This window comes from Melopsittacus undulatus, chromosome Z, assembly GCF_012275295.1.
Source record: "Melopsittacus undulatus isolate bMelUnd1 chromosome Z, bMelUnd1.mat.Z, whole genome shotgun sequence".
NCBI lineage: Eukaryota > Metazoa > Chordata > Aves > Psittaciformes > Psittaculidae > Melopsittacus > Melopsittacus undulatus.
In genome coordinates this window covers 38,179,569-38,201,973 of record NC_047557.1, presented here as the reverse complement: position 1 = coordinate 38,201,973, position 22,405 = coordinate 38,179,569, and the positions used below count along the sequence as shown (strand labels likewise).

At 41.5% G+C, this 22,405-nt stretch overlaps 1 protein-coding gene across 1 annotated transcript in view; it reads left to right on the top strand.

The window, feature by feature from the left end:
- The window catches only part of TMC1 (transmembrane channel like 1), a 70,963-nt gene extending 52,109 nt beyond the window's left edge, over positions 1 to 18,854 (top strand). Inside the window, exons 12-20 of the mRNA XM_031054363.1 lie at positions 1,466 to 1,645; positions 1,877 to 2,029; positions 7,597 to 7,725; positions 10,763 to 10,830; positions 14,713 to 14,952; positions 16,152 to 16,277; positions 17,559 to 17,637; positions 17,734 to 17,863; positions 18,586 to 18,854. Of these exons, the coding sequence (XP_030910223.1) occupies positions 1,466 to 1,645; positions 1,877 to 2,029; positions 7,597 to 7,725; positions 10,763 to 10,830; positions 14,713 to 14,952; positions 16,152 to 16,277; positions 17,559 to 17,637; positions 17,734 to 17,863; positions 18,586 to 18,854 (1,374 nt within the window). The remainder of the gene's footprint in view (positions 1 to 1,465; positions 1,646 to 1,876; positions 2,030 to 7,596; positions 7,726 to 10,762; positions 10,831 to 14,712; positions 14,953 to 16,151; positions 16,278 to 17,558; positions 17,638 to 17,733; positions 17,864 to 18,585) is intronic.
- Positions 18,855 to 22,405: the final 3,551 nt, after the last annotated feature.

Below are 22,405 nucleotides of genomic sequence, written 5' to 3'. Positions count from 1 at the left end.
AGTGACTAGGTGGAGGGATGATGGTAGAGTGGTAGATGTGGTTTTCCTTGATTTCAGTAAGGCATTTGATACTGTCTCCCACAGCATTCTCATAGATAAGCTAAGGAAGTGTGGGCTTGACGATCAGGTAGTGAGGTGGATCAAGAACTGGTTGAAAGAAAGAAGGCAGAGAGTTGTGGTCAATGGCACAGAATCTAGCTGGAGGTCTGTGACTAGTGGAGTCCCTCAGGGGTCGGTGCTGGGACCAGTGCTGTTTAATATTTTCATCAATGACCTGGATAAGGGAACTGAATGTGCCCTCAGCAAGTTCGCTGATGACACTAAACTGGGAGGAGTGGCTGACACACCAGAAGGCTGTGTTGCCATTCAGCCAGACCTGGACAGGCTGAAGAGTTGGGCAGGGAGAAACTTGATGAAATTCAACAAGGGCAAGTGTAGAGTCTTGCATGTGGGGAAGAACAACCCCATGTACCAGTACAGGTTGGGGGTTGACCTGCTGGAAAGGAGTGAAGGGGAAAGTGACCTGGGGGTCCTGGTGGATAGGAGGATGACCATGAGCCAGCAATGTGCCCTTGTGGCCAAGAAGGCAAATGGCATCCTAGGGTGCATTAGAAAGGGTGTGGTTAGTAGGGCAAGAGAGGTTCTCCTCCCCATCTACTCTGCCTCGGTGAGGCCGCATCTGGAATATTGCATCCAGTTCTGGGCCCCTCAGTTCAAGAAGGACAGGGAATTGCTTGAAAGAGTCCAGTGCAGAGCCACAAAGATGATGAAGGGAGTGGAACACCTCCCTTATGAGGAGAGGCTGAGGGAGCTGGGTCTCTTTAGCTTGGAGAAGAGGAGACTTAGGGGTGAGCTCATCAGTGTTTACAAATATGTCAAGGGTGGGTGTCAGGATGATGGAGCTAGGCTTTTTTCAGTGATATCCAGTGATAGGACAAGGGGCAATGGGTGTAAACTGGAGCATAGGAGGTTCCACGTTAACATCAGGAAGAACTTCTTCACTGTAAGAGTGACAGAGCACTGGAACAGGTTGCCCAGGGAGGTTGTGGAGTCTCCTACATTGGAGATATTCAAGGCCCGCCTGGACAAGTTCCTGTGTGATGTACTCTAGGTTACCCTGCTCTTGCAGGGGGGTTGGACTAGATGATCTTCGGAGGTCCCTGCTAACCCTCGGGATTCTTTGATCCTGTGTGTGATTCTGTGATTCTAGTCAGAAAAACTAACATTTGATTATTTTTAAGTGAAATGGAAAATTAACTTATCCATCTGCAGAAGGTAACAACTAACTTTCCAGCTTTTTCTTCCTTTCTGAAAACATCTTGTGACTCCCAGAGTGGATTTTGTTTTTCATTAAGTAAAAGGTAGTAATAGAAATATGCAATACACACAAATCAATAATGACAAAAGAGTTTTCCTAACATTTCAGTATAAACCTTTTTTTTTCTTTTTCTTTTTTCCCCCTTAGGTGAACATGGTTATGTCACTTTTAGGAATGTTCTGTCCAACTTTATTTGATGTAATCAGTTCTCTGGAAAACTACCACCCTCGAATAGCTCTCAGATGGCAGCTGGGACGAATCTTTGCTCTTTTCCTTGGCAATCTCTACACTTTCATTATTGCCTTAATGGATGAAATCAATCTCAAGGCAAGCTATTTATTTCCCTTCACTGATTTTAATATGTACGTGGGCAAGGATGAGGATTTCCAGGCAGTCACAGACATACCAGGGAAAGATGTTCTTTTTTTTCTGTGCTGTAAATCATGTCCATGCCTCAGCTAGTAATGGGAGTTTTGGAGTATAAAAAGATGTGAGCTGGTAACAAGCTCATGCTGTATTTCCCCTCCCCCCCCAACCCCCCCTTCTTTCTTTACTTAGTTGGAAGAAGAAAAGATAGTCAAGTATAACATGACAATATGGGAAGCTAGTCTGTACAATGGTACTATTCCAGAAAATTCGACTGCTCCTCCAATACAGGTGGACCCTGCAGATGTCCCCAGAGGGCCATGCTGGGAAACAATGGTAGGACAGGTAATGTAACTGCTTTGAGCTCATATTTGAAAATAAGTCATTGTCTCTTACAAGGTATGATATATAAACCGTTTTTATTTCTGCTAGTAAGTGGTGTTAAGGTGGGAAAACTGTGAGAAAAAGCACAATGTGGGACTTTATCTTGAGCCAAAAAGTAAAGAAAAAAATATTTCGAGTTTCTTTAGATCCTGTCTAGTAGAAAATGAATTATCCTGGTAGTTAACAGTATTTAAAACATTTCCTCCCCCCTACCCCCTTAACTCTTCATTTAACTTCTTCCTTGTGCTGTATTTATCTTGCAAAATTTGATTTAGCAATTTTGAAAACCTGGATTTGTCACAACCCCTAATAAATGTGGTAATTCTTATTAGAAATCTGATAAGGCACTATCTGTTTATGACCGCTACACACCTATAAAAAATGTCTATAAAAAATTGGGTAGATCAGAAAGGAAATACATGTAAGACAGCTGTTACAGCAATGTACATTTAAGAAGGCATCTCTATCTATAGCCAAGTAACAAAATGCAGAAGAACTATAGTGATTGATTGTAAATCTGCTCAGTCGTTTTATTTGATTCAGTTGAACATATATTAGTATTGACTTATTAATGCCAAATGTAATTTCAAAAGAATTTTGTAACACCTCCCTTTCCTCTATTTATAGAATCATAGAATCATAGAATAGTTAGAATTAGAAAGGACCTCAAGATCACCTAGTTCCAATCCCCCTGCCATGGGCAGGGACACCTCACACTAAACCGTATCACCCAAGGCTTCATCCAACCTGACCTTGAAGACTGCCAGGGATGGAGCATTCACTACCTCCCTGGGCAACCCATTCCAGTACCTCACCACCCTAACAGTAAAGTATTTCTTCCTTATATCAAGTCTAAACCTCTGCTGTTTAAGTTTGAACCCGCTACCCCTTGTCCTATCAAACAGTCCCTAATGAATAGTCCCTCCCCAGCATCCCTGTAGGCCCCCTTCAGATACTGGAAGGCTGCTATGAGGTCTCCTCCATGCAGCCTTCTCTTCTCCAGGCTGAACAGCCAAAACTCTCTCAGCCTGTCTTCATATGGGAGGTGCTCCAGTCCCCTGATCATCCTCGTGGCCCTCCTCGGGACTTGTTCTAACAGTACCATGTCCTTTTTATGTTGAGGACACCAGAACTGCACACAGTACTCCAAGTGAGGTCTCACAAGAGTAGAGTAGTGGGGCAGGATCACCTCCTTTGACCTGCTGGTCACGCTTCTTTTGATGCAGCCCAGAAAGCCCAGGTTGGCTTTCTGGGCTGTAAGTGCACACTGAAGCCGGCTCATGTTCATTATTCTCATTGACTAACAGCCCCAGGTCCTTCTCTGCAGGGCTGCTCTGAATTTCTGCTTTGCCCAACCTGTAGCTGTGCCTGGGATTGCTCCCACCCAGGTGTAGGACCATGCACTTGGCATGGTAAAAATTCATGAGATTGGCATCAGGCGACCTCACAAATGTGTCAAGGTCCCTCTGGAAGGCATTCCTTCCCTCTAGTGTATCAACAAAACAACACAGCTTGGTGTCATCGGCAAACTTGCTGAGGGAACACTCAATTCCATTGTCCATGTCAGTGACAAAGATATTAAACAAGACTGGTCCCAACATCGATCCCTGAGGGACACCACTTGTTACTGATCTCCAGCTGAACATTGAACCATTGACCACAATTCTTTGAGTGTGACTATTCAGCCAGTTCTTTATCCACCGAGTGGTCCACCTATCAGTTTGATGTCTCTCCAATTTAGAGACAAGGATGTCATGTGGGACAGTGTCAAACGCTTTGCACAAGTCCAGGTAGATGATGTCAACTGCTCCACCCCTGTCCATCACTTCTGTAGCCCTGTCATAGAAGGCCACCAAATTGGTCAGGCAGGATTTCCCCTTAGTGAAGCCATGCTGGCTGTCACCAAGCACCTTGTTGTTTTTCATGTGCTCTAGCATGCCTTCCAAGAGAATCTGCTCCCAGATTTTTCCAGGCACAGAGGTGAGACTAACTGGTCTGTAATTCCCCGGGTCATCCATTTTCCCCTTCTTGAAAATGGGGGTTATATTTCCCTTTTTCCAGTCATCAGGAACTTCACCTGTCTGCCATGATTTTTCAAATATGATGGCCAGTGGCTTTGCAACTTCATTCGCCAGCTCCTTCAGGACCCGCAGATGGATTTCATCAGGTCCCATGGACTTGTGTACATTCAGGTTCTTAAGATGGTCTCGAACCAGATCCTCTCCTACAGTGGGCCCAAGGTCTAGGTTTTCACAGTCCCTGCTTCTGCCTTCCAGGACTCGGGTGCTGCGGTCAGAGCCTTTGCCAGTGAAGACCGAGGCAAAGAAACCATTGAGAACCTCAGCCTTCTCCAAGTCCTGTGTAGCCAGTTCTCCCAAAAGCTTCCGGAGGGGGTCTACGTTGTCCTTAGTCTGTTTTTAGCTGCTACATACCTATAAAATCCCTTCCTGTTATCTTTAACATCCCTTGCCAAGTTTAGCTCCAATTGGGCTTTAGGTTACCTAACCTGGTCCTTAGCTTCCCGGACAACATCCCTGTATTCATCCCAGGCCACCTGTCCTTGCTTCCACCTTTTATAAGCCTCTTTTTTCCTGTGAATTTTTCTCAGCAGCTCCTTATCCATCCAAGGAGGTCTCCTGGCCCTCCTGATGCACTTCCTTCTAGTCGGGATGCAACACTCCTGAGCTTGTAGCAGGTGATCCTTGAATATTAACCAAGAGTCTTGGGCCCCCTTGCCCTCTAGGGCTATATCCCATGGAACCTTGCTAAGCAGGTTCCTGAAGAGCCCAAAGTCTGCTCTCTTGAAGTCCAGGGCAGTGAGCTTACTGCACGCTCTTCTCACTGTCCTGAGGACCTCAAATTCGACCATCTTGTGATCACTGCATCCAAGACTTCCCTGGAGAGTCACATTTCCAACGAGCCCTTCCCTGTTGGTGAGCACGAGGTCAAGCAGGGCACCTCTCCTCATCAGCTCCTTTATTGCTTGCAGAAGGAAGTTGTCTTCCACACAATTGAGAAACCTCCCGGATTGCTTGTGCCAGGCTGTACCGTTGCCCCAACAGATGTCAGGGTGGTTGAAGTCCCCCATGAGAACAAGGGCCTGTGAGTGTGAGGCTTTTCTAAAAAGCCTATAACCCTCCATTCCAACACTCCAGTCAAAGGAGCCATCCCACCATGTTTCTGTGATGCCTATTACATCATAGCCCCATAGATGTGCCCACATCTCTAATTCCTCTTGTTTATTCCCCATGCTACGGGCATTTGTATAGAGGCATCTGATCCGAGCTCCAAATGAAGCCAGCTCAGTGGCTGGAGTGGCTAGAATATTAATACATTGCTCAGAGTATTCATTATAGGTGCTGGCAGCTGACTGGGGTTGTTGTTATGGAATGATGCTCCCCTCCCCCAACACAACTAGTTTAAAGCATCCTTGACAAGTCTGGCAAGCCTCCCAGCAAAGCCACTCTTCCCTTTCTTTATCAGAGCAGTTCCACCAGCCCCCAGTAGGCCTGGCCTACAAATGTGGGCCCATGTCCAAGACACCCAAACCCTTGACTATGACACCACCCTTCTAACCATTTATTAACCTGTCCAATCCTCCTTGCCTTTGGAAGGTCTTCCCTGTGTCTTGGAGAATTGTCAAAAAGACTATCTGAGCTCCAGAACCCCTGACCACCTCTCCCAGAGCTCTGTAGTCCTTCGTTATACTCCTCAGGCTACTACTATGTATATACCCCTAGCACCCACATGTATCACTAGAAGCGGGTAATAGTCCATGGGACTTACTAGAGCAGGCAGCCTCTCCACAACATCCCTGATCTGTGCCCCAGGTAGGCAACACACCTCCCTTGCGACCGGGTCAGGCTGACAGATGAGCGCTTCTGTCCCTTTCAAGGCAGAGTCCCCTACTACTACAACCTGCCACTTTTTCCTGGTGGCACCAGTAGAGATCTGTACCAGTGCACCAGCTGGCTCTTTCTGATGCAAGTGCATTTCCTCATCAGCCCCCTGCAGGACAGCAAAGCGGTTCTGGGTGGGTACAGCAGATTTAGGAGGAAGCCCCTTACTTTTAATTGCTCTCTTCCTCCTTTGGTTGTTTTTTTTTTTTGTTACTAATTCCCAGCTTCCCTGATCAACAGCTTCCTTCTCTCCTCAGTGAGTTAGAGGGGAATCTTGAGGCCCCTGTGCTGTTTGGTCCTGGAGCAAGCACTCCTGCTTCCTCTCAGCTTCCCTGACATCTTACAGCTTACTGACAGCATCCCGTAGCTCAGCCACCTGCTGGAGGAGGACCTCCATCAGGGAGCAGCGAGCACAGCCCTGCCTGTTCTGCACCTTTCCTTCACAAGACCAGTGCAGGCACTCTCTACACTCCAAGCTCTGCACCGCAACCTCCCCACTTACCGGCTCTGTCTGGGTGCCTACGCTGGCCACCACCGGGGCGGCCAGGGCAGAGCTCCCAGACTGAACCCTGGTTGTACGGCAAGTGCTCACCATCCCTCTCGCCTGCCCTCGCGAACTGCCGTGCAAACTGCCTCGACCCGCTCTGTTTGCCCGCTCTGCTTGCCCGCTCTGTTCGCCGTGCTCCCTGGGTAGGTTTTTAACCACTCACAGTTGGTGCCACTCCTCCTGTCTCCGCCCCCAGTGAGTCACCTCCTCGCGGTAGCTGAGCTCTTTGCAAGTCCTGTCAAGGACTTGAGGCTCCCTCCTCAGTGGCTCTTGTCGCTTTTTGGTGAGGTTTCTGGACGCTGATCTCCCCCTACTCTGCTCCGGTGCCACAGGCGTCCTTTCTCAAGCCACCCCCCTCAGCATTTGGTCATACCTTGTTGTTTTGTGCATGAGAATGAGTTCACAACTGAATCACAACATTTTCTGTTGCTCCATTACTTTCATCATCTCACTTCCTGACTGACTGTATCACTATCATGAAGCTGACAGGGAGGAAAAACAGCCCCTCTGTTCTTTTCAGTGATGCTGAGTAATAAACTAAGAACATGACGAGCTCATCACTGCACTAGTTTTCTACTTAATTTCATAACAGGGAGAGTAATAGCCTTTGGGCTATTGGGTAAGGTCTGTTGCAGTAGGGTTTAGTTTATTTACTAAAAGTAGACGAATGAAGACTTACATTAGGATTTTCTTCTTTCCTCTCCATGTGTACTGGGAGGTTTGTGTTCCTTGAGAAAGAAGCCACTCCTTTTTTATTAAATTTTCCCACAGTCAAAGAGATCAAAAGCAGTTTAACATATCAGCTCAGATTTCTGTTATAGCAGTGATCTTGGCTGGAATCCTTTCGCAGTCTAATCATGCACTGGAAGTCTCATCTGATAATATGAGCACAAATTAGAGCAAAGCATACCTCTAGCAAATGAGGGGCAATTTTCCTCCTGGCATTTCTCATAATTGGCTAATGTAGAGCAGAAGCAGTCTTTTCTGTGTTGAAGCAGGGTAAGCTCCATTACGGATGTAGTCCAGTATTTCATTATTATTGTAATTATTTAATTGCTTAAACCAAAATATTGCTCTAACAGGAATTTGTGCGGCTGACTGTCTCTGACACGATGACAACATACATCACGATTCTAATTGGCGATTTCTTGAGAGCTGTTTTCGTTAGGTTTTTCAATTACTGCTGGTGCTGGGACTTGGAGTATGGATTTGTAAGTATCTGATTTGATATATTAAATGCCTTTGTCAGATTATCACTTCAAGTTTTTATAGTAAATTACATTTTCCTTTCAACCTTACAGAATTAACAGCTGGCTACACACATCACCTTCAAAATACCTGAACAACATTGTGTTAGTTTTTCTGAGAATTTGCTTGTGCCTTAATATTTGTCTTATTAATATTTGTCTTATTCTTCAGCCTTAGGAAATGTTGGTTTTTTTTTTTTTTTATATTGGATCATGTAAGAACACTGGGTACACATTTTTCACACATTTCCCATTTTAAGACTTATTCCATGTTCCACAGAATACAATCTCATTGATTTCTACAGGATTTTGGATAGGGCCTTCTAGCACACAGCGTTTGTGGAGAAAACTATGAAAGAAATTGTTCTAGAAATCTTATATATATTTTTTTTGCTAGAATTAGTGTACCTGAAATAAAGGTAGTAAGTCCCTTGAGTGGGCGTAGAGCTCTTCACTTGGGAATGAGAATTCCACTCTTTTACAGAGAACTGAACTAGGTTAACATAGCCAGCTAACTCATCTGCACTGTAAAGTCTGATGTGGCTTTTTCACCTGTTAGCTGGTAGTACTTTCTGAGAGGTATGGGAGAGAGCTAGGTCATTTAAAGCCGTGTGAGTGAGTGGCCAAAGTAGCTGTTCTGCCATCTTCTAGTCTTTCTTTCCTCAAAATTTTTAATTCACATAGGTACAAATTTCTTTTTTTTCACTAAAAGTAGCCTCTCAGGAAATGACCATTTTGTGAAATGCCTGAATCTTCCAATGTTGAGAATCTCACAGTAAACTACAGGACATTTTTGCTTGAACTGGGAGTGCCGGTTGTCAGATGAAGATACATACGGTCATCCATTAACACTTCAGAATTAATTGTTTGCTCTGTTTTTTGTTATCATTAGGGATGTTAATAGAATATAATACAGTAATTCAATCAATAGAACAGAGCCTATAAAGGAAAGAGCTTTAATAAAGAGCCTGGAATGAAAAGCTGCACGGATACCATCCTTCTCATCATTCATCCATACACAAAGTAAAGAACAGGCACAGAGGTGATAAGCAGTGAGAGTGAAACTCACAGCCCACACACAAGGGCTTCAACACTCTTAAAGGAAGCTGTGGCATGTTTATCTAGCAACAAGAGGATACTTATTTACATGATACATTTTTGTTCTCAAAGTGTCAACAACACATCTGCTTATAAGGGATGCTGAAACAAATTTATTACTGAAATTTTCATTTGGTAGTTTACAAGAGTGGCTTCAATGATTTGGTCTGTTATGGTCCTCAGGTCCAGTAAGCTGCCTGAAACAACAGCCAGAAGTGAAAACAAAAACTGGAAATTGTTAAATTTCTGGAATTATCTAAGCTTAAAATCTTCCCTGGGAGTAGATCTACCTGTATCTCTGTGATTAGTGGCCATGATGCACTATTATCCATTAATTTTTAGACTAAGTATTTTGATAACCAAAATGTCCTTTGGCAATGAATTCTGGAAATTAACTTGCACATTGTGTGGAAAACCACTTCTTTTTATTTGTTTAAAAAGTAAATTTCAGATTATTTGTTAATGCTAGCCCCTATGTTATGAAGAACAGTCACACGTTATTTGATCATGTATGATCCTATTCATCTCTCCATGCCAGTTATTATATTCTTTACATACAGTTCTCCTTAGTCAACAGATTTCCAATTGAATACTAACAATCTATTTAATCTGCCCTCATATAGAAATAGATTCCTAAACAGATGTAACATAAACATAGCAGTTTGCTTAAACATATACATATATGTCTGTACATATACGCAAAAATACAGAGGAGTGTAGGGACACTCCAACAACATAACATAGTACAATTTAAAATTGTGACTTTAACTGGTGATTTTAATAGAAAATTTTGTCATGTTGTAGCTATAAGTTAATAGTTAGTTTTGTATGTCATCCACCTTTCTCTCTCTACCAGTCATTACCAGTGTAAGTAATACCTGGTAGATACACATTATTCATGATCTTTTTGTCCACCTACTGAGGTGATCATGCAAGTCACCAGCTATGGTGTAGCCCAACTTTCTGAGAAAGCTGATTAAATCAAGATTGTGGCAGTGCAAAGCCACATGGATAATATGCCTGAAGCAGGCATTTAGTTGGAAAGCAAAAGCTTACAGCTACAATTTCTTACCAGAAAGTTTTGTTCTGGTTCATGTGTGCACAAACTCATATGTGTGTGTATTTTAGTCATTGTTCAAATGCAGTGTATTCAGTGTTTGCACATGGAAGTGCTCATGAATTAGAGACTTATAAATAAGGTAAAAGAAGAGATGTAGAAATGATTACATGTTTGAAAAGCCAGAATGAAAGGGTCAGATGGATAGTTCAAAAATACAAGACTAAAGAATTATTTTTTGTGTCTATACTGGAAATAAAAATTCATGATACTGTGCTTTCTTCCATAAAGTGATAACAAGACTCAATATATGATTTGAGGTAAAAATTAGAATCAAACAAACACACTCAAGTAAGAAATAAGATATCAGTTTTAAGCAGGGAAGACAATGACTGGCAACATCAATCAATGTTTAACAAGAATTCTTCCACAGTGTAACATAAATATGAAAGATACTGTTATAGGTCAAATGAGAATTATATCTCAGCAGCCTCATGGTTGGTACCATGTCAGTGAGCACATAGACTGACCACCACTAACCACTCTAATGGCATATTTATGAACACTTGGTTTTGCAACTTACCTATTACTCAGAAATATTTTTCATTCTCCATTAGTTCTTTCTCCGAAGAAATCTCAAAAAGTTTTCCGGTAAAATACCACAAGCTGTGTTAAAATTTGCCTGCTGGTCTTGAGTAATATCAATTTGTTTTGTGATCCACTGGTAAGATGCAACAAGAGGCCTTATAACACAATGCCATTATGCTGAACAAGTTTAATCTACTGTAAGTCATCTTAAAAGTCTTAGATCAAGCCTAATGAAAGCATCTGTATTATATCTTTCAGCCATCGTATTCCGAGTTTGATATAAGTGGAAATGTGCTGGGACTGATCTTTAACCAAGGCATGATCTGGTAGGTGTGGCAAAGCATGCTGCATGGATAAGAAGCTGCTGAGAAAAATTCACAGGAAAAAAGAGGCTTATAAAAGGTGGAAGCAAGGACAGGTGGCCTGGGATGAATACAGGGATGTTGTCCGGGAAGCTAGGGACCAAGTTAGGAAAGCTAAGGCCCAATTGGAGCTAAACTTGGCGAGGGATGTTAAAGATAACAGGAAGGGATTTTATAGGTATGTAGCAGCTAAAAACAGACTAAGGACAACGTAGACCCCCTCCGGAAGCTTTTGGGAGAACTGGCTACACAGGACTTGGAGAAGGCTGAGGTTCTGAATGGCTTCTTTGCCTCAGTCTTCACTGGCAAAGGCTCTGACCGCAGCACCCAAGTCTTGGAAGGCAGACGCAGAGACTATGAAAACCTAGACCTTGGGCCCACTGTAGGAGAGGATCTGGTTCGAGACCATCTTAAGAACCTGAATGTACACAAGTCCATGGGACCTGATGAAATCCATCTGCGGGTCCTGAAGGAGCTGGCAAATGAAGTTGCAAAGCCACTGGCTCTCATATTTGAAAAATCATTTGTCGTGGTTTAAACCAAATCCGCACAGCTTGTGCACTCACTCCCCCCCTTGCTCCCCCAAGTCCCGGAGAGTTAGAAAGGAGAATCCAAAAAATGTAGCCCCCACGGATTGAGATAAGAACAGTTTAATTGCTAAGGCACAACACAAAACACTACTGCCATTACTACTACAAATAATGATAAAGCCAATAACAAGCGAAAAGAATACAACACCCCACCAGCCACCGACCCATAACTCACTCCACCCTGCCCAGCCAAGCACCGCATGCTCCCTCCTCCATTTTCCTTCAGAGCTCCCCCCCTTCAGATCTCTCCTCTAGTTGCATACTGGGCATCACGTGCTATGGTATGGAATACCTCATTGGCTAGCCTGGGTCAGGTGTCCTATCTCTCCTTCCTCCTGGCCTCCCCTCCTCCCCAGCAGACCATGTGCTCAGAAAAGGCCTTGAACAAAAACACCCTCAAAACATGCTCGCTATCAAGCAACTGTTCCCAACCCAGAAGTCAAAACACAGCACTGCACCAGCTACAAGAAGGAGAAAAATGACTGCTACGGCTAAACCCATGACATCATGGCAGACAGGTGAAGTTCCTGATGACTGGGAAAAAGGGAAATATAACCCCCATTTTCAAGAAGGGGAAAATGGATGACGCGGAGAATTACAGACCAGTTAGTCTCACCTCTGTGCCTGGAAAAATCTGGGAGCAGATTCTCTTGGAAGGCATGCTAGGGCACATGAAAAACAACAAGGTGCTGGGTGACAGCCAGCATGGCTTTACTAGGGGAAAATCCTGCCTGACCAATTTGGTGGCCTTCTATGACAGGGCTACAGAAGTGATGGACAGGGGTGGAGCAGTTGACGTCATCTACCTGGACTTGTGCAAAGCGTTTGACACTGTCCCACATGACATCCTTGTCTCTAAATTGGAGAGACATCAAACTGATAGGTGGACCACTCGGTGGATAAAGAACTGGCTGAATGGTCGCACTCAAAGAGTTGTGGTCAATGGTTCAATGTCTGGCTGGAGACCAGTAACAAGTGGTGTCCCTCAGGGATCGGTGTTGGGACCAGTCTTGTTTAACATCTTTGTCGCTGACATGGACAATGGAATTGAGTGTGCCCTCAGCAAGTTTGCCGATGACACCAAGCTGTGTTGTTTTGTTGATACACTAGAGGGAAGGAATGCCTTCCAGAGGGACCTTGACAGACTTGTGAGGTCGTCTGATGCCAACCTCATGAATTTTAACCATGCCAAGTGCAAGGACCTACACCTGGGTGGGAGCAATCCCAGGCACAGCTACAGGTTGGGCAAAAAGGAAATTCATGGTAGTCCTGTGGAGAAGGACTTGGGGGTGTTGGTCAATGAGAAAATGAACATGAGCCGGCTTCAGTGTGCACTTACAGCCCAGAAAGCCAACCTGGGCTTTCTGGGCTGCATCAAAAGAAGCGTGACCAGCAGGTCAAAGGAGGTGATCCTGCCCCACTACTCTACTCTTGTGAGACCTCACTTGGAGTATTCTGTGCAGTTCTGGTGCTCTCAACATAAAAAGGACGTGGTACTGTTAGAACAAGTCCCGAGGAGGGCCACGAGGATGATCAGGGGACTGGAGCACCTCCCATATGAAGACAGGCTGAGAGAGTTTTGGCTGTTCAGCCTGGAGAAGAGAAGGCTGCATGGAGGAGACCTCATAGCAGCCTTCCAGTATCTGAAGGGGGCCTACAGGGATGCTGGGGAGGGACTTTTCATTAGGGACTGTAGTGATAGGACAAGGGGTAGCGGGTTCAAACTTAAACAGCAGAGGTTTAGACTTGATATAAGGAAGAAATTCTTTACTGTTAGGGTGGTGAGGTACTGGAATGGGTTGCCCAGGGAGGTAGTGAATGCTCCATCCCTGGCGGTGTTCAAGGCCAGGTTGGGTGATATGGTTTAGTGTGAGGTGTCCCTGCCCATGGCAGGGGGGTTGGAACTAGATGATCTTGAGGTCCTTTCCAACCCGAACTATTCTATCATTCTATGATTCTATGATCTTCAGTACTGCTATATCTATGAAAGTTTCTTCTGAAGTGTTGATCCTGTCCCATGAGTTTACTTTGATGGAAGTGTAATGTAGTATATATCAAACTATGATATACTGCAGTCAGCAGTACCACTTCAAAACTTGTTCTGAGCTAAGACTGTTGGATCAGTTGCATCAGGATTTTGCAATGAGCTGGTAAAATCAAACACTAGAAAGCTGCAAAGATGAATCTTACTTTTGTACTTGCCGCTAGCTACAGCAAGCACCTAGCCAGTACTGTTTTGCTTTGAATTTCGGCCTTTCAAAATACCTTACCACTGTTTTCCCATGTGTCCTGTGAAAAAAAAAACCTTAAAACAAATGTATGTACTCTTATCTGCACAAGCATGCGAATGTGTATAATATACTGCTGCTGCAGTATTAGTCCTTAGCTCTAGGGGTAAGAGGTCTATGTTGCGTCCTGGCTTTGAACTTTACAGGAGTTGTAAAGCATACCAGCATGTATAGCTGTCATGCTAGATGATCAGTCTTCCTCAGGAATTATCTTCCTCAAGGACTGTTGGCTTCTCAAAGTTAATCCTTGCTACGGCTCAATATTTCCCCTTTAAAATGATTTTGATATCAGACTTTCTGCTTGGTCAAAGCTCTTCCATAAAGCCCAGCGTTTGTGTGTATGTCAAAGAAGTGCCATAGAAATGCGTCAAAGAAAGAGGCTGCAAATATGACAATGATTAAGGAAAAAGTAGATTCACAATCTTTTAAATTCCGTATCTTTTGGTCAGACAAATGAAAGTAATTGTCCTTCAGTCAGCATGGCACATGACACAAGGTGTGGTAAAATAAAATGGTTGTTACTGTTTCAGTGCCATAACATTGCAACCATACATACCAAGGAAAAAACAAGAAAAAACAAAATTGTTTTGGTAATACCTAGCTTTAAAGCTGTTAGGTTTTCTTTTACAACACAACTATGCTACTTGAATTAAAGGGGCAAAGCAGGAGTGCATAATATTTCATCAAGTGATCACTTAATTTGCAGAGAAAGAGGGCTTTACAACTTTGAAACAGAAAGTTCATATGGAGAATTAGCTCCATAAGCCTCCAGGTCTTCTTAAAGCAAGACTGAAGAGACAAGATCAGTAAAAAAACCCAACCAAAACAATGATGGTTTTATGAACTTGATTTCTGAGTGCATGGTGCATATGGCTGCAAAGCACATTGACATAGTGAATGGTTAGCATATCTAGGAAAACAGAGTCCAACAACAAAGCGGTTATTTTTTTCCTTGCTTTTTTTTCTAGGATGGGATCTTTTTATGCTCCATGTCTCCCAGCTATCAACGTGTTCCGCCTCCACACTTCGATGTACCTTCAGTGCTGGGCAGTGATGTGCTGCAACGTCCCCCAAGAAAGGGTCTTCAAGGCTTCCAGATCCAATAACTTCTATATGGCCATGCTGCTTTTCATCCTCTTTCTCTCCACATTGCCTGCTGTGTACACCATTGTCTCCATCCCACCATCTTTTGACTGTGGTCCTTTCAGGTTTTTTGTGTTTTACATCCATCTTTTGTTATTGTTGTAATGAACTGCCTTGTCACATCACAGTGAATGATGCAGCTTCTATAATAAGTGTTAGCACCTGACAGACTGCTTAATTTTGTCACATTTCTCATTGTGGACAATTCCTGAAGCTGGAATCCTAGAAAACTGTGTAATTCCCTAGAAAGTTTATTTGAAGTGTAGAATAGAAAATCTTTATTTTAGGTAGTTGTAATGTAAAAAAATGTAATTACACTTGTAATTATTCTTTAGGAGGAGAGCAGTAACTTATTATACACCTCTGGTCAGCTGGCTTGAAGCTGGTGGCTTTCAGGAAATGTCTGTATATGCATAGGAAGGGCATACCAGAATGTACAGTGGTGTCCTAAATGTATAGTGGTGCAGTCTTTGACTGCTATGACTCTCTCCAACTGACATAGTATTTAATGTATCTGTACTACCGTTGTGGAGCTGATTCTCGTTCTGAAGTCTTCAAGATCTTCATGTTCATTAGTCCCTTCTAAAAACTTAGTCCAGCCTTGCTGGTGCAAACGTGTGCCTTGCATTCAATCTAGATTAGATGTTGCCATATTTTCCCCTGTGCACACTACCCAGAAAGTCCAAGGCTGTTTTCATCACCTTTGCTTGTGAGGTAGTAAAACACACAACTATAATGAGTACACAACAGTCGATATATAAAATTAAAATTTTAAAAGACTTTAGTCTTTGGTTTGAACAAAGTATTATGAAAGCAAGGCAAGGAGAATAGAAAAAGAGACATCCTGATTCCAATGAAAACTTGGAATAATGTATTACTGTTGTGAATACAATGACAGATACACTATCCCCGGTGCACTTTCTAAAGGAACAGAAATGTTGTCACAGTAACTTTGGCCAATGCAAAATATCTGGGAGATTGTTTCTATCCACTTGCAGTAGTCACAGTCACCTAAGAAGAATTCCACAAAAACCCCAAAATTCTGATAAGACAGAAAATTGTTTGCATTTTCAGGGCAATGATACTATAATTGATACTACTTTAAGTAACATTCCTTTCAGAGTATTTTAGATAATGTTAACATTTAGCTTATTGCCCCTTTCCCAGGTTTGATGTGGTGTGATTTACTTATATATTCATACTACTTCACTGACTTTGCCATCATATTTATATGTGATATGTTCTTAAATTTTCAATTTAATAGTGGGAAGACTAGAATGTTTGAAGTCATATCAGAAACTTTGGAGCATGACTTCCCTTCCTGGTTTGGGAAGGTGTTTGGTTATGCCACTAACCCTGGACTCGTCCTGCCTTTTATATTGCTGATGGTGTAAGTATGGAATAGTAAGTCAAAGCTTGCTTTTTTTTCCACTCTGGATCTTCACTGCCTGAATATCTAATTAAATACAGTGCTGATTGCCCTGTGGTGAGGGACTTGAAAAATTCATGAGCCTTTTATTTGATCATAATTAACGTGCCTTTACACAAATGGTAATCTCTCTTTTGTGTTCAATGGCTTTCTATTGTTTTTATTATTGCTTTTCAAAAATGCTGTTGTTGCTACAATAATGGAAAAGATATTAAAATGCAAAAGCCCATAGGGGATCTGAAGTTCTGTGACTTTGATCAGCTTGTCCAGTAGGCAGAATAGCACATCTTAAACCCTTAACAAGTTTAATAGAAACATGAACATTCACCATGAAGCAGAGTTATTTCTCAGTAATGTTCAATGTGTCCGTTGTTCAGTGTCTTGGTCTCTCCTTGATAAACCATGTCCTCTATACTGTGGGGACAGGGGTATGAGACTGAGTGTTGGTGACTTAATGAAATAGGTTTAGGAGAGATTTTCTGTAAGTCAGTCAGTACCTAGCAAAGAATAATGACTTGAGGATAGTCTTTCTTAGAAACTGTAGTAAGTCCTGCTTTTAAAGTCATTTTAAAACTCTGTGTATGTATATAGGGTTATTTAGCATACTGCTGATCTAATAATTAATTCTATGTAGAGATGAGTTGGTATTTAAACCTTCATTGCAGAACTACCAATAAATATAGAGAAGATTACAGAATACAGTAGAAATTGCAGAAGGATTTTGCATAAGCAAAATGTAATTCTGAGATTAAATTTTGCCAATATTCAATTAACAACATATTTTACCATGACCATGGCTAGAAAAACAAAGAATCCAGACTGTCCTCTGAAACACATGGTCAATTCCAACTTTTTTTTTTTTTTTTTTTTGAGTACTATTCCTTTCCTGGAATGGTCACAGGCAAAGATACTAAAAATAAATATAGAAAACTTCAAAAAAGGAAGAAAAATACAAGACATAATCAGGCATAGTTTTATGAAGACCTTCCTTAGCTACTGTAAGATTGAATGTAGAGTGTTGGAAGATGGTAATTTATTTTTCAGTGCTTTTTTCCCCCTGTCTTCTTCATTCTGTGGGGAAACATATTGCTTATTGTCAAAATACTACTAATTAGGCATGATAAATGAGGAAAAGTTGTTGACTTAATATTAACACAACTGTAGTTGTTGCTATAGGAATGTTGTAAGAGTCTTTATATTTAAAACATTGCCTAAAAAGGAATTATTTTGTTTTAAATTTAGCCTGAGTATTTATTATCTCAACGCTACATCCAAATCCTACAAGGAAGCAAACTTGGAACTTAAAAAGAAGCTACAAAGTGTAAGGATTACAGAATTACTGATTTTTTGTTTTACTAAATATTAGAGAGGCTGTTCAGACCACTGAAAGATGCCCTTTCTTTCTCCCCATCATTAGCAAGCAGAAGAAAACAAAAGAAGAAATAAACAAAAGGCACAAAAATCAAATGAACAAGATGAAAATCCATTTGAAACAGAACCACCACAGCAAACAGGAGGCAAACATGATGAATCCACCTCAAAGCAAGGTAAGGACTGTTTTGAACTCCGCAGTATCAGGAATTCATGTATGCTAGGTCATATTCTTCCTCACTGCCATGACAGCTTCCTTTGCCATAATCTCCTGAAACATATTCATAATATTGAATCACAAGTATTAGCTCAAGATCCAGTCCATCTTGTTTTCTTTGGTTCTTTTAAGAAACACTGTAACATTATTCCACACAAGGCAATGCCTAAGAAAAAATCCTGTAGCAGAGCTATAATGAGTAACAAGATCACAGCCTGGCAAAAAAAAAACCAACAACCAACAGTGAAACCCTGGTCTGAATGTCAGTGATCCCTCTTACCCATCACAAATCAGTCAGGTCCAAGTCTTGCACCTTCCTCTTGTATTTCATTGATCCAGGGCTGCTCAGGATAGTGTTTATCCTCTGTGCCATATTCAGTGGGAGAAGGGGCAGTGAGAACAAAGTATGGTAGCAATTGTCATTAGAAAGCTTAGCATGGTCAGGCAGATTTCAGTCTGTCCTGAAGAATCTCACAGGATGTTTCTCTTTCGCCAGGGAAAAGGGACTGGAGGGAAAATAGGATGCAGAGATGGTGAAGGTGCATTACCCTGATTTTAGGCTGTTGTCAGGGGAGGCCCATGACTTTCTACAACACTCTGGGGTAAACTGCAGGATTTGCCTCTTCTGGAATTTCTGTTTTGCATGTTCATGTTTTAATTCTGTTCTCAAACACATTGCAGACAACAAAAAAGGACAGGGTGGCAATGAAGCAAAGAAGATGGGACAGCCACAAGAAGCCAGCTCCTCTCAGGCACCCCAGCATCCAGGCCCTGACCAGAATGGCCACTGTCTCCCACAGAGCAGAGGAGGAAACTTTCCGCCCCCCTCCCTAGCTGTCACGAGGCCACCAGCCCCCAGGGGATATGGAATGCCTGGCTACCCACCTGGAAGCTCACGTTTCCCAGGCATGCAGCCAGGAATGCCTAGGGGCCCTCCCAACTACAGATAAAGAGCCTGAAGAACATTGTGATATGACGATGGATGCTGAAGGATAGAACAGAAGTTCTAAATTCAAACACACTTGCAAGTGCAAAACCCTGCCTGTGTTTGTTGTAAATCCTCATGTGCATGCCCATGCTTCATAAGCTTCATTTTTTGCAGGATGGGATGCTTCAGAAGGAAACATTGCATATGTCTTCCTGCATTTGAAAGCATTGCAAAAATGTGTTGTCTGTGTCAATAGGTTACTAAACTTGAGGATATTTATTGGAAGATATTTATTAGAATAATGAATAACATTTTGTATTCAGTTAATTATTTTCTTAAAAGCCTGAAAGTGTGTCCTTAAGATCTTTTACTCGGAAACATAGCTCCATATAAAGTGTTTGAGAGTCAGTTATGCATAAACACTGCATATTTTTTGTCTTCTGCAGGTGAGATATGCTTACCCAAAGATTTCATATTGTACCTGAGAAAAGTAGGATCTTTTCAAAAGCTGAATGACTATGCCTGAAGTCTTTGGGAAAGTATTTTAAAGGTGAAAGAAAGGCAATTTTCTGCCTGTTGCTGTGAAAAAAAATTAACTCCTATCACAGGACAACTTTTATCTAGTAATAGTTTTAGTACATCCTGAGACTAAAATTAAGTCTGAAGGATCAAAGAGGTGAAAAACTTATCTCATGTGCAGAAAAACATATTTGAGGAATAGATACAAGACAGTTATGCAATAATTTCCCCCAAATGCTAACAGGATTGTGTTATGACACAGGGACACTTTGTATTGCATAAGAATACATGCTGTATAATCTGCTCTGTGGATTTATGATTGCATATTTGTATTGACCTCTATAGAGTCCAGGGTAGAACAGGTCCTCAGTCTGCTAGGTTTTGTGGATACTTTGTGTAGAGGTCCATTTTGTACAGTAGAAAAAATAATCATAGCTCAGTATGAAAGCCTGAGATGTCACAAAACAACCTCCATATAATTAAATTCTGGAACTTTGATTGCATAATTACACTGTGAAAAAGGCTTACAAAAGTCACCAGTATAGACCATGTGTCTCCGTAAAACACAGTGATCCAGACGTAATTTTCAGCTCAGGCAGACTTTGAATGAATTGCCAGAACCTAGGAGGATAAACCAAGGGAAAGTGCACTTTGCCTTGATTCCTGTACTGCTTCCATAAGCATCTGCTATCAGCTGGAGTTAAGATATTCGACCAATCAGACTTTTAGTGAGTACTATGGTAGCTGTTCTCCATGTGTGCTTAGCACTGATAATCAGATCAGGAGGTAAGTGGATTGCAGTAGCTACAAGGGAAGGGCTTTTCACATAGACTAGAAACGTTGTTACTAAGGAAGAGGACAAATATGTTCAAAGCAGATCCTGAGGCATGTCTGCATGTGGGGTGCAGAGAGTCTTGAGCTTAGAGATAAGTACAGTTAAGTTCACTGTAAATGGTTTTATCTTTCTCAGATAAGATTTCTAATCTATGGATTTCAGACACATGGGAAAAGTACAGTAATTCAAACTATTAATTTGAAATCTTCTAACATGATTAATTTTTAAACTGCATATGTTTTTATCTCAGAAATACTGTCAGTTAAGCATGGGCCCCATTTCTCTTGTGCTTCCATGTGTTTAAGATTATCTGCTCCTACAAGCTGTGATTGATCTATCATGGGACACTCATTTTCACAGAGGTTTTAGCTCAATGTTTAACATTTCGTAATATGAAAACAGTGGTTATTCCTTAGGAAAAAGAAGATTGTATACAGAATAAGCTAAGAAACAGTTTTTTAAAGATGCTTTATTGCTTCTTGATCTGTGTTTTTCAAGAGGTGTTATAATAAATTGGAATTGTAAACTGGTTTTCATGCAATCTGTTTTCCTGAAATGTAGCAGGAGGTATATGCTACATGCACAGAGGATTCCTTGTTCTGTTAGGACTAAAAATTTCCTGTGGGTATTAAAGACTTTATCATTATTAGTAGGCTTAGTATTTAATTTTGTGGGATTACTCTACATCATGAATGGGAGAGAGACACAGCAAGAAACCCACCAGATAAAATTATTCTGAGGCAATTTTTGTTAGATCTGTATGCTGCATTGATTTTCAACAATAAATGTGTTTTCAGGATGCATCTGTATATGCAACGATGAGCATGTAATAGCCAACATGAATAACAATAACAAGACAAGGTGTTCATACCCTGTGATCAGCATCAGACTGCTGTGACTGAAAGTGTGATATTTATTCTTTGCTACCTCTAAGTAAAGGTTTTTCATTACTGTGCTTCATGAAGCTGTGCTTTCAAAGCTTCATAGCTTAGTTCTGTTTAATTGCTTGACATGTTATTGATAACATAATACTGATTTAGCAGACAAGATATAATCTTGTACATTTTAATGTTCTATACTAGGTTCACCTTTAATAAAACATACTGTTTACTTAGTAAAAGTAATTTTGAAACTATTACAATAATTGTGTATTATCAAATTTCAAGTCAAATTCCTTTCTGTACAACCTTTATCACTCGTATACTGAGTCTTTCAGCTCAAATTTTTTGTCTCCACTTTTTTTAGAAAGCACCTCCTACAACCTTCAGCCACTTACCTACTCAGCTACTCTTCTGTCTGAGCCTTGTACTGTGTTGAGCAGGTAATGCTCTTGATAACAGGAATAAAACTTTCTGTGATGTCAAATCAAGGCAAATGATCTTGCTTATAGAAACAGCATGTATTTTGTATTCATTGGTGACACATACACTATTTTCTTTTTTCTATGTTGTCAGACCTGCAAATTGTGCTAAGGATACCTTAAAGCTCTATTATCCAATTACATTCAGCGAAATCAGGGCTCAGTGCATCTTAGCATGTCCCACATCTTTCTCTGCTCAATTTACATGCCATCTTCATAGCATTTGACTGAATATTTTATATAATTTTCTTAGAATTCTAAAATGGGTTGGTTTGGGTGGGACCTTAAAGATCACCTAATTCCAACTGTCCTGCCCTAGGCAGGGACACAGTTCACCAGATCAGGTAGCTCAAAGCTCCATCCAACGCAGCCTTGAAGGCTTCCAGGGATGGAGCATCCACAACTTCTCTGGACTACCTGTTCCAGTGCTTCACCACCCTCACAGTAAGAAACTTCTTCCTAATTAATATAAATCCACTCTCAGTTTTTCTGCATAATAAAAGTGTGCTTCCCTATATTAGTGTACTGGTACAGAGAGACTTTGAAAATATTTTGAAGTCCTTGTGAAGGATTAATTTTCTTATTGATCTGTGGAAATTACAGTTTCTGTAAAATAATGATTATAGAATGCATATTCCTTCTATTTGACTTATTTTTTTTCCTTTGGATAAATATTTTACTCACTGACAGAGTCCTACCACGGGACAGGAAAATATCTTGGAGGAGCAGGAAGCAAAAGGATGAAAATAAAGTCCAGACTTGACTGAATTCACAGCAAGTGTGAGACAGAACCTCTTGTAATGTATCCTTTTCAACACTAGATTAGTGGTACCCGAAAACATCAAGTATCATACACGCA